The sequence below is a fragment of the Lutra lutra genome, chromosome 7 (genome assembly GCF_902655055.1).
Source record: "Lutra lutra chromosome 7, mLutLut1.2, whole genome shotgun sequence".
Taxonomy (NCBI): domain Eukaryota; kingdom Metazoa; phylum Chordata; class Mammalia; order Carnivora; family Mustelidae; genus Lutra; species Lutra lutra.
The window spans coordinates 30,936,940-30,953,545 of NC_062284.1; the positions used below are offsets into that span (position 1 = coordinate 30,936,940).

Sequence of the window (16,606 nt, forward strand, 5' to 3'; positions counted from 1 at the left end):
CTGACCAGCATCCCACCCAGTGTGGAGGAGGTGAGATGTTGCCCAGAGCAGGGAGCAGGGGCCCTGCTGAGGAACCAACATGCACATGTACACATGTGAGTCACCCCCCCCAACAACACACACACACACACACACACACACATTCACAAGTACCATTTGAGCCCTGGCCCAGGGCAAGTCTCCATCCTAGGTGCTGTTAGAAACCAAAGATGCAATTCTGTCCTGCGGTCCAGAAACTCCCAACTCAGAGATGGACACACCTGGCATGGAACCCCCATATCAAGAGACACACATATGAGGTCATCTGGGTGGCTCAGTCATTAAGCATCTGACTTCGGCTTGGGTAATGGTCCCGGGATCCTGGGATCGAGCCCCGTATTGGGGTCCCTGCTTTGTGGGAAGCTTCTCCCTCTCCCACTCCCCATGCTTGTATTCCCTCTCTCACTGTCTCTCTGTCAAATAAATAAATATTAAAAAAAAAAGACACACATATGATGGCAGAGACATGCACAGAGGCAGGAATCATACCCTTTCCTAGGAGCTGCTTCCCTTAGTCACAGATGCTCTCACCAGCTCCTCAGGCAGGAAGGGGAGGACTTACCTCCCACATGTTGTAAATGGGGAAACTGAGTCTCAGTAAGGAAACAAGATCTGCTCAAGAAATCTCTCAGTACAAATACCAAAAGTCTACTCCAAGGAAATGAAAACTAGTCTAACACTAAGAACAATGCACCACTTAGAAAACTCCCTCCAAAGAGACTACATTTTGTTATAAAATGCATGAACTTCAGGATGAACTCTGAGGGGAATGCCAATGACCTGGAAATAAACATGCAATCCCACTTAATGAGCACCTGCCGTATACCAGATACAGGGATGGGTGTTCCTGAGTCAGTATTCCAACAAATCCCCACCACAACCCCTCAAGAAGGAATAACCATCTCTGTTTTTACAGTGTGATTAGTGGAGCAGAGAGTGGTAAATAACTTGATCACCATCACAGAGATAGTAAATGTTTAATGGGAGACTGGGTTTTTGATCCTGGAAACGTCTTTCCATCCTGGAAGTCTGTGGTTTGAGGAAGAAGAGGCAGGGGAGAGAGAATGAGAGAGATGGAGGAAGGAAGGATCTGAAAGGTTTAGAGAAAAACAGGGAAGGCAGGACGGGAAGGACAGGTGTAGCTGATGGAGATTAGAGCAGACCCTTGCCCTTTGCCTCTTTCCTGAGAAAAGGACATATCAGCACCACGGACAGCTCAACACTTGGAGCTGGATGGGTCATTTGCTTAAAAAAAAAAAAAAAAAAAAAAGATTTTGGGACACCTGGGTGGCTCAGTTGGTTAGGCGGCTGCCTTCGGCTCAGGTCCTGGGATCAAGTCCCACATTGGGCTCCTTGCTCGGCCGGAAGCCTTGCTCAGCCATATGCTTCTCCCTCTGCCTCTGCCTACCACTCTGTCTGCCTGTGCTCGTGCTCTCTCTCTAACAAATAAATAAATAAAATCTTAAAAAAAAAAGATTTTATTCATTTGGTAGACAGAGCACAAACAGAGGAAAAGGGAATAGCAGGCATCCCACTGAGCAGGGAGCCTGATGTGGGGCTTGATCCCAGGACCCTGAGATCATGACCTGAGCTGAAGGCATTTGCTTAACCAACTGAGCCACCCAGGCGCCCCTTGGTGGGTCATATGGATTAATGTGTGGAAGAGAAGGAGGAGGAGGAGCATTTGCTAATTACTCTTCCTTTCTTCCTCTTCCACACAGCTACCCTGGGTACAGAGAGAGGGAAAGACACTTGCCAAAGTCCCTCAAGTGCTGGCCATATGGGATCTGTGTTAAAAGGAAAGAAAGCAAAATGGGTACACAAAAGACTTGAGGTTGCCTTGAAGGAAGTCGAGTAAGACAAAGGATTTGAAGTGAGCAGACCTAGTACTAACACACCAACTTGCTCGGTGACCTTTAGTCAATCACTTAACCTCTCTGAGCTTCATGTACCTGCTCTGCAAAATGTCAATATTTTAAAAAGGAAAAACCTTGTCCCTCCTACTATTGTTGTAGGGAGGGAAATGTGTTTTTCAAGCTATGAAATTCTAAGCAAGTGCTCCTTGTAGCTGTCACTATTTTCCTCCTCATTAACCATCTGTAGTGCTCCGTGTACTCACCCAGCCCTGAGCAGAACTGAAAAAACTCAGCTGGAGGATTCCAGTGCTCCCACCCAGAACTTCAACAGTAGCTGTGGAAGCTGTAGCCCCTCATGGCCACTACCCATGGGTCCTGAGTCCCCAAATCTGGTTGGAATTTGCTGAGGCTGAAAGAAGAGGTGAATGTCTTGCATTTTTTCCCCCTACCCCAATCTTGGGAACTCTGTGTGGGCAGCCAGCAGATGAGCTATAATTGGGGGGAATGGACAGCCATCCCTCCCTGTTCCTGTCTCTATGCTACAAACACGCTTCATCAGCTTCTTCTCTGGGCACTGTGCCCCTCCAGCCTCCCACAGCTCCCTTTGTGTGGCCAACAAGCCATTTCTGCCACCCGCCTGCTTTGGCCCTGACATGGGTCTGCAACTCTCCTTTGCTTTTCATTAACACCTCCTTGAGCTACCTCTTTCCCTCCCCAACACCTCTTGGCTTGGCCCCCATCCCCCCCACCCCCATCACAGACATCACCACAGCAACCGGTTCCAACCAGGTTTCAACGAGCATCCAGCTACTTCAATCTGCAAAGAGGCACCTGCCAATATTCCGTCTATCCAGTAGGCCTTCCCTACCCTCTTGTTCTTTCTGCAGCGAGTCCCGTCCCCTCTCTGCTGCACAGATGGGCCCTAAGGCCATTGACTCATCATGTCCTTTCCTACAGTCACCCAAAATGTGCAGAGCTCAAGGTGGGATGGGATCCCAGATCCACTCACCACAACCCCTAACACACATGCATACACAGACTATACACACACGTACTTCCAGGCAAACACCACCTCCTAGATAAATCTAGGCACAGACACAACACACTGTTGCAACACACACACACATGACACACAGACATGCAAGCCTATGGCACAGTGACAAGCACATAGTCACACATACCACATTCACACATACACGCGGGCCAGCAGGCAGGCATTCACAAACACATGCACACACAGGCACACACATACATGTGCATGAAATCCTAGGTCAGTTTTTCCTCCTCTCCCACATATTCTTAATTCACCCAGCAGCCCCACCTATCCCTTTATAGGCAGAAAAATATTCTCTGGCTTGACCAGAAGTAGCCTCTTCCCCTTTTATTGATGTGCCTCCTCCCTCTTTGCTTCTCTCTTCTCCCATCTTTAGCAGCTGGCTTTCTGTTCTTCCCGAGGCAGACAAAAGTTCTAAGACCCCAGTGAGATTTCAAGGGGAGAAGTAAATCCGGTCTCTGAGGGAAGGACCACCAGCCAGAGGAGAGCCTGAGCAGAGATATTATGGGCATGTGTGGGTCTGTGCTGATGAAGCCCAATGCCGATCCCCAGCGCTGTCCTGGCAGCTGCCCGTCAATACTCCTGTGTGTACCCAGCCTGAGCTCTTGCCTAAGAGCAGAAACCATGAGTGCACACATACACATGAACGCCTGTACCTGGAGATTCCGGTATGAGCCCAGCCTTGAAAAACTTAAATTACCTACAGTGTTAGAATTTGCTCAAAGTCAGGGACTGGAAAGGCTTCCAGGGGCAGAGGAGCAAGGCAGTTTCTACAAGAGTACACCATGGTCCTCAGGAAGCACAGGAACACTGCTATCTGACAGTGGGCAGTGCTGGGGGAGATGGCAGGATAAGGATCCAGTCTAGGGAAGCAGTTAGAGCCCTACAGCTGCAGTGGGGACATGTTTGCTGATCCTAGGTCCTCCACTTATGGACCACATGAGCTTGAGCTGGTTATTTCAATTCCTTGAACCTCAGTGTTCCCATCTAAGCAATGGGAGCAGCATCGCTTCTCCCAGGAGGTGTAATTCTAATGAACAATGCTTGGGGATGTGCCAGGAAGCTGTAATGTGCTGTTTCAGTGGGAGACGGCAGTAATAACAACCATGAAAATGATAACAGTGGCCATAAAAAGATAAGCTTTCATTGTCTGGAAAATTCATTTATGTGGAACAACTCATTTTTCGAGCAGACTGAGGAGATGAGGCATGACAGTATTATAATTTTTTTTTCTTTAAAGTGCTTTTAACTGAGCCCAAGGTGGTGTTCGGGTGGCTTCCAGCTGAACCGAGGGGCCAGCCTCTGCCTCACACCCCTCCCATGCACACCAGCCCCCCTCCACCCCTGCCTCACCTTCTCGCCCTGCATTCTCAGCTTGGAGCTCCACTTTGACTGTGTCCCCCCAGATGGGGGCTGTGGTGGGCTTGGAGGTCACAGATGTGACTGCCTTAGCATTCTGGTTCTTCATGTCCTCTGATGTGATTTTCCTGGGGAGGGGAGGAGCAGGCTGAGTTAGAGGAAGGGTGTCCTGCCTGCTGGACAACTGTCCATAAATCTGAGCAAAGGGAGGACAAAGAATAAAGAGCTCCCTCCCAGGCAGACACACTCCGGTCATCCCAGGCCCAGGGGACACCGGGCCTCTCTCCTCAGATGCTCTGATGGCCTGGGTGACCACACTGTCTTGCTTACCACTGCTGAGGCCTTCCCGTGGACTCAGGCACCAGAGGCCAGGGGTGGGGATGGGAGCAAGGAGAGACGCCTTGCCTGTCTGACTTCCTGTCCCCTGCCTGGCCAGGGCTCCCCAGTAGGCGCCTGTGTGCAGAGACTCCCCGTCCTGACTCTTCTCTAGGCTCTGTCCGGTGGGAGGAAGTCTCTGGGCAGGGCGGCTGTGTGGTGCCTGCCTGGCTGGCTTCTCCTTTGACCTTCATTTCCCTAAGCTGCTGGCCCAGATTCCTGAGGCTCAGCCCAGCTTCCCGGGCTCTGAACCTTTTCAATGGAGCACATGCCAGCTACCGCCTTCGGCAGCACCCACTGTGCACAGGGCCCTGGGCTGGACGCGAGGAGCTGGGCATGGGACAGGGCAGGGGGCGGTGAAGGGTCGTTTAGGGCCCGGTTGTCCAAGGTGAGGTGGGAACTTGGGCCCTCTGTCACCCAGTGCATCCCACAGGTGTCTGAGTTACATGTCCCTCAGTTCCCAAGCTATCAACCAGTTCAGCAAGAGAGTTAATCTTTCTTCTGTTGAGGATGTTATTATGTTGGGGCTGTAAATGGTGCAGCTACATTAACTGCAGCAATCATGGCTGAGGAATCATCCCAGAGCCCGGAGCAGGGGAGCCACAGCACATACTAGGGAGGGGGAGGTGCTGCCGCTGGTTCTCCAGGCAGAAGCACAGATGGTGTCCTCACCAGCCTCGGAACCGCCCCCGGAGGCCCCCAAAGGGAGTGTGGGGCAGGCAAGTTGGCCCAGAAGCTCTGAGCCGATGTGCCCCACGTGGTAGCTAAACCAACCCGTGGTTTTCCCAGCCCATCCTACTCTCCTCCAGGAAGACTTCTGGCTTCCCCCACTCCCCAGGTCCTCATGGCTCCCTCTGTCCTCTGGACCTGAGTGACATACCGGCCTGGATCTTTGCTCCCCGCTTCGCTTGTCTATAGGACTCCCCTGGACAAGCATTCTTGTGAGACTCTGGTCTCACAACTGGAGACACCTTGGGGGGGGGGGGGGTCTCTGGCCGTTGTGACCAGAGTGTGGAGTCCTGGAGAGAGTACCGGCTTCAGAGTCACACACAACTGGGTCTGAGGCCACAGTTACCTCGTGACTGGGCCACCTGCCCTCTCTGAGCCTCAGTGTCATGCTCTGTAGGTGGGCCTCCCTCTCAGGGCTGTTGTTAAGGACTGGGAAGAAACCATGTTAAGCTGCCAGCACACAGGAGGCCCCAGTCCATGTTATGCCCTCCTGTGGAAGATAAGCTGGGTGTTTCTAAGTTCGCCGACCCAGGGCAGCCTGGCAGGGCCCAGTGAGCGCTGAAGGAGTGCTGAGATGCAGAGGGGCACGCCTCCCAGACACATTGCCTCCCCACACCTGCAAAGGGGGCCCCTCTGGCTGAGGGGTGTGTGGGAGGCTGCCAGGCTGGAGAGAAGAAGCCATTGAGGCTGGAAGGTAATTGGAGCTCCCTCCCTTCGGACTTCCCTGCTCACTCAGGCTGCAATGGGAGCCCCTTCCTCCTGCCACCCTTGGTCTTGCACTCTGTGTCAGGACGAAGTCAGTCCTCTACACCGCAAACACCCAACCTGCTCCTGTGGGGGCATGTGGGCCTGTGTGTCCCTGGGGACTTGCCAGCACACAGAAAGGACAGACACAGGGGGTGAGCAGGGGACCTGAGTCACACGCAGTGCAGTGTCAAGGCCGCAGGTTGGAACCCAGGACCTGAACTTGCCAGCCTGTCCTCCACCCTCCTGAGAGGTCTTCAGCCCCTTGTCCCCTCCCCTTCTCACAAGCTCCTGGTAGGAGGGACTCCAGGTGGAATGAGATGGGGATAGGCCATGGACAAGGCCAAGAGAGCCTGCTGGTGCTGACTCTGTTCAGGCATAGAAGGGGTTAAGCAAGCATCAAGCATCTCTTTCCTCCCATTCAGCCCTTCGCTCTGCACACATCAGAGAGGTCTGCCAGTGCTAGGTGAGTGGAGGCCAAATAACTCAGGAGGCGTGAGACCCCTGGGGAAGGAGGGAGGCTTTTAGCAGGTGGAGGGAGGCTGTCAGGGTAATGGCTTTTCCTGGCACAGCTGACTCCTTCAGGCTTTGATGCTATTCTAGAAACCGGAAATCTAGATGGGTGAAGGGGGCCGGCTCACTCCTTGCTCCTAGTTCCCACTCTGCCCTCCCATCTGGGCACGTGGGTGGCTGGGTTCTGGGACCTCCAGCCCCTGATGGGGTCAGGTCCCCCAGGGCAGTTTCGGAATCCATGGGGCATCTTAGGGACCTGCCCCCACAAAGCTCAGCTGTAACAGCGGGGTCCTCCCTCCTCCCCCCGCCCTTCCCGCCCCCCCACCCTGCCCTGGGGGACCTGCGGGGTGCTGCAGGGTTCAGACTTAATCCAGCCATGGGGGGAGCAGTCACACCAGGATGGAGCTGGGGTTGGGTTCAGAGGCACCGTGTAGCCATCCTGGGTCCCAAGCTGCCAGGAAAAGGAAACCCCTCTCTGCCAGGCCCACCCCGCAGCACACTAGAGGGATACGGTGGATGTTTGGCAAAGCAGCCAGGAGGCTCCGGGGCTCCCACTCAAGCAGGGGCTGGGGGTGAGGCCCAGGCACATCTGTGAGTGGGAAGGAAGAAGATGGATTTTGCTCTCCTTCTCTGAGGCTGTAACACAGGGAGGGGCATGTGCTCCTGAGGCTGCAGCTGTCAGGAAGGTGAGCAGGTGGTGAAGCAAGGGGCACGGCCGGGGAGGGTGAGGGCAAGCTCCTGAGCCGCTCCCCCAGCCGCCACCCAGCCTCTGAAATGCCCTCTAGGACACACGTCTAGGAGTGGGATCCATGTTGCCACTGTCCCTGCCTCTCCTCTGCTTCCCCTCCCCCAGCACAAGCATGTGTGCTCACATATGCACACATGTGTACAGAGACACCCAGCCTTCCCTGGGGAGGTCTGTGGTCCTCTCTGACCTCGTTCTTTCTCCAGCCCGCTTCTCTCCACACCCATGTGCATTGTCCTCTGAGGCCAGACAGGAAGGAGGGCAAAGCCCTGCCCTCATACCTCTGGCCTTGGCCAAGCTCCCTGGGGATTGCTGGGCCAGAAGTTACAGCCAGGGATCCACAAAAGAGGAGCTAAGATCCCAGGCAGGGAGGCTGGGTCTGAAGCTGCCCTCTCTCATCCTCCCGCTTTACTGGACCACGGCCCAACATCATCAACGCCCCCCTACTCTGAGGGCACCCCTTCCCCCCGCCCCCAGGGCTGCTGGTTCCCGAGGGTTCTGAGCTCTTGGGAGGCTGCCACTTCAGGCACGAGAAGGGCTGTTATTCTTAGCAAAGTAATGGCTCTCATCCTGCGTTTCATTTATTAATTGGACTTTAATGAACCATCACTAATTGCTGATGGTGCCACACCACTACAGGTGGGCCTTGATGGAAGGAGTAACCGAACCTGGAGCGCTGGAGGCCAGCCAACTCCCCATCCACGTGGGTGTGGCTGCCCCATCTGCACCTTCTGCAGGGAGGGGGGACTGCCCCCCACCCCCCGAATCTGACACTCAGAAACAAGGCATTCCTAGGAACTCTGAGATGAGCACTCCAGCAGAGGGAAACTTTTTCAACTTTTTCCTACAAAGCCGGGATGCTGCTCCCCACCTCCCTACCCATAGTTCATGTGAAATAATCCCCCTGCTCTCAGGGGAGCCCCTCGAGGTGAACCGTGTACCCCTACCCCCGCTCAGGGAGGCAGCAGCGCAGGTGGACTCCTTCCACATGACCCAGGGGCAGATCTCAGCCCACAGAATTTTGTGATGGGTGAGAAGCCAGACTCAAGCCCTGCTCTGCTGGGTATTGTCATACTCTCGGTCTTCTCCTAGAAAGGATTTCCTTGTTTTCCAGAGAAGCCTTTTTTCTCAGCGGAGACGGGAGGTGGTGCATGGTCAAATTCGATCTGCCAGTTTTTGGAGCATCCCGCTGTGGTCCATGCTGTGGCTTAGCTTGCTGAAAGGCTCCGAGAGCCATCTTCTTAGGCAAAGGGGAAAGGGTCCAGCTGTCAGGCCCTACCCTGGCCCTAAGAGTTGGAATGACAGGTAGTCCCTTGGTTGAGTACAGGCCTGGGGGAAACAGCCCTGCCTGGGAGGCCCTTCTCTCCATGACTTGAGATCCTTCGTGATGGGTCTCTCGGAACACCATCCTCTTCCCAGTGTCACCTTTCTCGTGGATGCAGTCTTCAAGCAGGAGGAATGTGGGCAGACATATAGGCGAGTTTCCCCGCCTCAGGAAAATGACCCAACTCACTCTGATTCTTGTTTCTCTCCGATGTAGAGCCCTGCCTCCTGCCCTCTTCCTGAGACCAGCCTTCCCCTAGGGGTCCTGATGCCCAAGTGCTGGGGTCTGGAGCCTGCTTAGCTGCCTTCTGCCCAGGAGATGTGGGCAAAGGACGCGTGAGTATTATCTGTTTAGTGACCCCTGACACACACACACTGGACTGTGACGATGAGCGCTTAGGGGCAGGGGCTTGTTACTGCTGGAGCTGTTTCCGGTTCCCCTCGGGGAACAGTGGGGGACCCAGCAAATGTTTGTTGAATGAAGGAAGGGGTGGCAGACACCTGGAGACTCACACAGAGATGGAGGCAGCTCCTCCTCTCTGGCTCTTCGAGGCCAACCCCCTGCCCAGACTGTTGAGATCCTGTTCTATACTTGGGTAGCTTTTCAGCACGGCCCCAGGAGCAGCTCTGGGCTGGGAGGAGGGCTCAGATCTCAAGTTCTAGCCCAAGAGTATGTCATCAAAGGGAAGGAAGCACAGCCCAGCTGCAGAGGGTGAGCTCCCTCAAGGCCTGGGGGTCTGGGGCCGGATCCTGATTGCCCTGCTTACACTGACCATCATAAGGGCCCCAAATCGCAGTCGCAGGCCCTGTTTCTCCAACACCCCCGGAGTACTCTAGCCTGTTCCTGGCCCTTCCCACAGGCCCCAGAGTGATGCGAAAAGGAGATGTGGGACAACGGGCCTCTCTCCTCACTTAGGGCCTGCAGCAGATCTGTCCCCACTTGCCCTCCCCAGGGATAAAACCCCATAGCCTCCTGAGCATCACAATGAAGGACGGAGAGAATGGATTAGTGCTCAGGCTCACAGGCCTGAGTTCGAATCCCAGCCTTACTGCCTACTGACTCTGTGGGCTCATCCTTTAAACATCTCTGAGCTCAGCTCCTCCCCATAATGGTGTTCCTCACCTCACAGATTCTGGAGGGACAGTGAGCCTGGGGTGGGGGTGCGGTGCTTTTCTAAAGGAGCCCTATGCCCCCGTTTGTCTCCCACACCCAGCTGTTTTCAGCATCTGTGGAGCTGGCTCCTCAGGCCTGAAGGCACCAACTTTGTCACCTCTGGCACCCCTCCCTCTGACAGAAGATCAGCGTGTGTCAGGGAGGAGAGGTGACAGAAAGGGGAATAGCACAAGGGCAGGAGGAGCTGAATTGGAAACTGAGCCCCAGCAACCCGCCCTGTGGTCTGCCACCCTCTTGGATGGATGCCGGACCCTGTAGCACCTGACCTGGGAGCCTGTGTGGGAGGCGAGGGGGACAGAAGCCAGACCAAGCCCAGAGGGAGGACCCAACCTCCTGGCCACTTGTGATGTCTGGGGCAGAAGGAGGGTCCTGTCAGCAGCTGTGTCCATGCTCAGAAATAAGCAGACGAGACAGCCTGTGCATGAAGTGGTGAGGACACCAGGAGGGTCCCCACCGGCCTGCCTTAGTGCTTGAAATCTTCCCATTAAAACTCGCTTCTCTTGGTAAGCCCTGCCCCCTTGGGCTGCTCTCCAGGATCCCAGGGCCTCCGGGGAAGAGCTCAGGGTTTGGGGGTTGGTATAAGTGATTCAGGTGTGCAGGGGCCCTGCACAGCAGTGAGAAGGGAACATCTGGAAGGATCCTTGTGGCTGAAGTCTGGCTGTTCTCAGGAAAACCCCATTTTAACCACGGACACTAGCTGTGTTTACAACCCTGGGATACAGGGCCGTTCTCACCGAACAAAAATTCTGAGACCCTGAGCCTCCAGGGGTTGACATCATTTGGAGCAGGTGTGGACAGGCCAGGCAGCACCATAGGCTGGGGTTCCTGGAGGGGAGATCAGATTCTCAGGCCTCTCCTGGGCCTTCTCCCCAGGCTGTGCCTTTTTCTCACAAGCATCCTGCTGGGAGGGAATAACATTGAGAGAGTGAGCTCTCAGCGGCCCAATGGAGGCACTTTCCTTCAACTGCTCCACTCTCACTGGCCAGCCTCATGACCTCAGACAAGTCCTGGCACGCCGCTGGGTCTTGGCCTCTTTGGTCATCACATGGGGCTTGAGCAACCTGCCTGCTGGGGTGACTGTATTGAAAGCAGAGTAAGGAGAACCGAGCTCTGTGAGAGCTCAGCCTGGGCTGCCGTCAGCAAATGAGGGCTGCTTTATTCCTGGGACTGTCCCGTGATCCCTGGCACTGTATTAGTGCTGTGTTTGCTGAGCTCCACCCTCTGGCTGCTGAGACAAGCTCCCAGGGCATCTGTGAGTCATGCCAGGCCTCTGCTCATTCGGCCCAAATCCCTGCCCTCTGGAGCCTTTGGTCAAGGCCCACAGCCAGACCCGGGGAGATGTGGGCAATCCAGATCCCAGGGCCAGGGTGGGTGTCTTCAGACGGGCCCCTGGATCTTCTCTGGAAGTCTGGGTTCAGACCCCAATGCCAACAGTCACCTTCTAAGAGGGGCGACCAACAGCATGAAGATCAAGTAAGGGAGTGAGGTTGAAAAAGCTTTTAGATTTTGGAATCCTGGATCCTGGCTTAGGGACTCTCTAGCTCTGTGATGTTGGATAGGTGACAGAAACTCACTGAGCCCTTAGTCACCTCCCCTGTAAAATGGAGACCAAATTTTACCTAGCTCAAAGGGCTAAGTGATGATGAAATTATGAAACACACACACATACACACACGCAGGCACTCCTAGCATACTTGCCAGGTACATGGTAGGCACTCAGTAAATATGCCCTTCTTTAACCTTCTCGTACCAGGACCTTATGCAATGTTCCTACTTTCAATACTTTTCTTCATTCAATTAGTTGTCAGGGGCAGAGCTCAGTGTGGGACCAGGGTAGGGGCTCAGTGCGTGATTAGGGCTCAGTCTATGACCAGAGTCAGGGCTCACTGTGTGATCAAGGTCAGTCTCAATCTGGGGCCAGGGTTAGGCTGATGCAAGAAAACCAAAGATCCTCTTGAGTGTGGCTGACTGCTCCTGATCTGTGCTCTGCCCTGCCTACAGCGGTGGGCCAAGCCTCCCCTAGGCACATGAGGAAGCAGCACTTCCCCTCCTGGTCCTGGCTCAGGCCCTGTTCCTTAGCTCTAGGCAGCAGGCAGTCAGAGAAGCGGCTGCCAACTAGCAGTCCAGTCACCAATCCTTTGGCCAAGGGTCAGAACTCCACAGACTGTCTCCTGGCTGGCCCTGTCCCCACACCCAGCCTGCTGGGGCACCCCCTGTCTGTCAGGGCCACTGCCTTCCTGGTCCCTGCTGTGCTCTGATTGGCAGGCCTCTCTGTGCCAGGCTGGGAGGCAGGTGCTGGGCACTGCTCAGGCCCAGATTGGCCAGGGGTGACCTGGACCTGGGCGCCAGTCCAGGAGACCTGGGTGTGGAGTCTGTCTTGCATGTACAGCTGGGGCTCTTGTTGTCTCTAAGGCACTGAAACTGATTCCCAGGCTAGAGCGCAAACCAGCCTGGCAAGCCGGAGACAGCATGGAGACCAGAACCAACATGCTGGCCACAGGAAGACAGAGACTCAGAGAAAGGCAGGGACTGGCCCGAGGTCACACAGGCAGTCAGGGGATGGGCCAGATTCTGGGTTATCCTGACCCCATTCTGGCTTCTCTCCAGCACCCCATGGTTTTCTTCTGATTGATCTCACACGCCCACACGCTCACTCCGCATCATGGTTTACACATGTCAGCGTCTCCCTGCCCCGACCCCGGCTCTGCCATCTCCATGGCCCTCCTAGGCAGGTTCCCAGGTGAGGTACTGGGACACTGAGGGGAGAAGTAACTTTCCCAAAGTAACAGAGCAAGCTAGAAACGGGGCCAGATTCATTCAACAATTATTTGCTGACAGCTTCCTGTGCCCCAGGTACTTTGTTAAATAGTGGGGGTATCATGGGGAGCAAAACAGACCTGGTGGTCACTTGTGGAACTAGACGGGCACCATGGGGGTGGGCACTAAGAAAGAATATGCCCGAGATCCCATAAAAGCACATCGAACACGTGGATCTGCCTCTGAGGCCTGAAGAAGCAGGCAGTCCCAGGGAAACACGGAATGCGGGAAACTCTGGCTTGGTCTGGGAAAACGGAAGGCTTCCTGGAGGAGGTGACTGAGCTGGGATCCAAAGAGGGGAGGAGAAAGGAGAATGTTCTGGGGGAGGGAGTGAAAGGCCTAGGGTGGGAAGGAACAGGGTTTGCTCAGAGAACGGAGACATACCTGTTATGGCTGGAGCCGAGAAAGGGAGGGGCGGGCAAGGACCCAACCACGCTGGGCCTGGAATCCTCCTTACCGTGGGAGCAGTGAGAACACGATGAGTTCGAAGAGGGGGGCAAGATTGGATGTGCTAAGAAGAAAACAGTGCAGTAGCCTAAGGTCAGGGAGCTGGCAGAGAGGAGCAGCCAGATTTCAGAGACAGGAAATACACTGACTAGACAGGGATGGAGTGGAGGGGGCTGGGCGGAGGTGGGGGGGAGAATGTGATCACCCACACCAGGAGGAGGATGAGATCCCGCAGAGCATACAGAGGAAGAGGAGTGACCTAGGGTTGAAACCGGGGACAGGCCAGCATCACTAAAGATGAGACGCCCAGTGGACATAGGGTGAGGCATGGTCGTCGCCTTAGAGAAAAAGGTTTTAGTGGAATAGTGGGGTCAGAGCGGAAGCAGGGCCTTCGCCCTGCTTGAAAGAGATAGAACCACAAGATGAGCCACAAGGACTTCTTGGTCTGGGATGGTCACAACTAGAGGTGCACCCTATTACTAGCTGGGCTTGAGGCTGGAGCCTGCGCAGGAGGGAAGTGACTCGGTCCCCAGCTCCGGAGTCCCCATTGTTAGACCTGAACTCTCTTCAGATCCCCCACTCATGGGCTGAATGAGTAAATGGCTCTAGGGTACTCTCAGGCCCAGAGTACCCTACCCCACTCCTACCCCACCACTGTCCCCGGAGGTCTGCCTGCTGGGATGCAGCAGGCCCAGGGAGAAGGGACAGAGGTTGGGACAGGAACCCCTGCAGGTGAGACCCCCCAGGGAGGGCAGAGAACGGGAAGCTCAGGCGGGACACCAAGTGAGGGAACCAGAAATACACGCAAGAGAAAGATGAGAAAAAGGGTTTTGAAAGAAGATGAAAGATTAATAATATTAATCTATATTAGATAGACTTCATGCACTGCAATATTCATCATGAGAAAAAGCATGGGTGGGACCGGTTTATGGAGCCTGTGGTCTGCTTTGTTATGGGGCTTGTGGAATCAGACATCCAGGGGACAGTCAGATTCTCCGCCAGCTTCTCCGGGTCTGGGTCCTCCCTCTGGGGTTCCTGCCTGGGGCCTGGGCTCCCCGTGAAAGCCCCTTTCAGGTCCCTGACAGCTGGGCCTGCCTTCTCAGAAGCCCTCCCTTCTGCTGTCATTTGCATCTCATTAGCACCCCCGGGGCTGGTGGCAGCTCAGCCTCCTGGAGCCCAGGAACGCGCTCATGCTAGGGCTGTGGGCTGGGCTGTGCTCTGCAAACTGCCCCCTCCCCCAGGGGAGAGATGGGTGCAGCCATGCGCTCTCCCCCGCCGCCCCCACACCCCTCGCCCAGGCTCGGGCCGGCTCGGCTCCCGCCGCGCGTTCCCATGGCAACCGGGTGCCGGCGCGGGTCGCGGTGCCTGCCCGCGGAGCCCCACGGCGCCCCGCTCCCCGCCCTGCCGCCCCGGCTGGCTTGGTGATAGGCAGGGCCTCAATCTCCCGAGATGATCGGCGATAATTGGTTTATGGAAATAGCTGAGGGGAGAAGGCGAGCTCCCTGCCAAGCCCACTCTCTGCCACCTGTCCCTCCTCACCACGGAAATGGAGTTGGGGGAGGGGAGGGCCGAGGAGCTGGCTGGGTGGAAATGGGGATTTTGAGACAAGCAAGTGGTCCACCTGTTGGTTTCAGCACACCACCTAACCTCCCACCACCTAACCTCCTTTCAACCGTGTGGGGGTGCCGGGGTTGTCGGCTGGTGACCGGCTCTTTGTCTCCGTGTCTCAGCCCCGCACCTTATGCCAGTTAAGTCACCAGAGCTCAACTCTGGTGGCTGCCTGGAGGAGGAAGAGCCTTCAAGAATTTGAAGGTGGGGGACGCCTGGGTGGCTCAGTTGGTTGGACGACTGCCTTCGGCTCAGGTCATGATCCTGGAGTCCCGGGATCGAGTCCCGCATCGGGCTCCCAGCTCCACGGGGAGTCTGCTTCTCTCTCTGACCTTCTCCTTGCTCATGCTCTCTCTCACTGTCTCTCTCTCAAATAAATAAATAAAATCTTTAAAAAAAAAAAAAAGAATTTGAAGGTGGGATTTTCAGCAGGTGTTGGGGGAGGGGCAGGCACTCTCCCTAAAGGAAATATGGGCGAGTAACTGCTGGAATTCATAGAGGAGGGGAGGTGTAGAGTAGCTTGGGGGGTGGTGCTGGTGGCTCCCAGTTTACAGAAGGGGTCAGGGATGGTGAGCTTATGGGAGGGTTTACCACACAGTGCCTTGTCCTCAAGATAGAAGGCACGTCCAGCATCCCTACCGAAGGCTGGCTGGCTGGACACTGTGTTGCCCCTTGATACCCTTCTGGGAGGAGTGATGCCCATAAGGTGGGCAACAGACACGAGACACGGCAGCGCCAGCCTCACTCAAGCACCAGGCCTTGAGAAGTGTGTGCCTGCAGCTGGCTGGCGGCGGGTATGGGGTGCATTAAAGGACCAGAACTGGGGAATCCCTTGGGACAGAAATGACCCAGGAAATGGTACGGGGCGAGGACAAGGATGATTGTGAGGACCTACCCCAGAACTGGACACCATCACCCCGCTCAGAGTCCAGCCCTGGCCTCTGTATCCGGAGGCCCTACCTCCCTAAGGTCAAACTGAGGCCAAGCCCTGCCCCGCTGGCTGTGGGATCAAGGAGTGGCTCTTCCTTCCTTCCCCAGCCCTGGTGAGCGGCTTCCCACGCAGCAGGGAAGAGGTCAGGCCTACCGTGTACAGGCCTACAGCCCCTGTGTGATTCACACTTGACTTTCCCCTCTGGGTACCACAGTCCAGCTCACAGCCATTGGCTGCTCACACCCCAATGGCTTTCTGCTCACAGCCCAACGGCAGCCCCAGCCCCTGTGCCCAGCTCTACTTACACCATGACATAAGGCCACGGCTCAGAGCCATCTTTGCAGGTGGGCAAGTTGGTGGCCCCATGGAGAGTGACCATGATGATCTCCTTATTAGAGGGAGACAGGTGGCTGGTGACAGATTCCACACTCTGCACTGTGTTCATGGGCTCCTCTGGGCTCTCGGCGACCTGTGGAGAGAACCAGGGCTGAGTGGCCTCCTCTGGGGCAGTCACCTGTCCTTACTGCCTCCCTATTAACTCCTCCCTCACTGCTTCCCTTCAAGTGCCTTTCCCTCTGTCCTCCCCCCATCCAGTTTAAAACTACAGGGCACTCGTCTCTGGCCCCATTTCCTCCCTGCCTCTGTCCCACCTCCATGTCCACCCCAGCCCTGTGTCACTTCCTACAGAGGAAGACAGGCCCTCACCTCTCAAGTTCAGTCTCACCCCAGAGTTTCTGCTTTCTGCAGGTTTTTGCCTCTCATTCCTAAGTACTGCCTGCTTTCTTCCTTCTCTGTAAACCTCAGCCCAGTCCACCTGTCCCCTCAGATCCTTCCCATGCACAGCCTTTACAAAGCTTATCCATATCCATGAAGTCACCCAATGCCTTAATGA

General features: G+C 55.5%; 1 protein-coding gene across 5 annotated transcripts in view; it reads right to left on the bottom strand.

The window, feature by feature from the left end:
- CCDC33 (coiled-coil domain containing 33) overlaps positions 1 to 16,606 on the bottom strand; it is an 86,593-nt gene that overhangs the window by 64,601 nt on the left and 5,386 nt on the right. For all 5 annotated transcript variants that reach the window (XM_047738896.1, XM_047738895.1, XM_047738898.1 and 2 more), the window contains exons 2-3: positions 16,020 to 16,183; positions 4,303 to 4,436 (exon numbers count right to left, since the gene is read on the bottom strand). In XM_047738896.1, the coding sequence (XP_047594852.1) occupies positions 4,303 to 4,436; positions 16,020 to 16,183 (298 nt within the window). The remainder of the gene's footprint in view (positions 1 to 4,302; positions 4,437 to 16,019; positions 16,184 to 16,606) is intronic.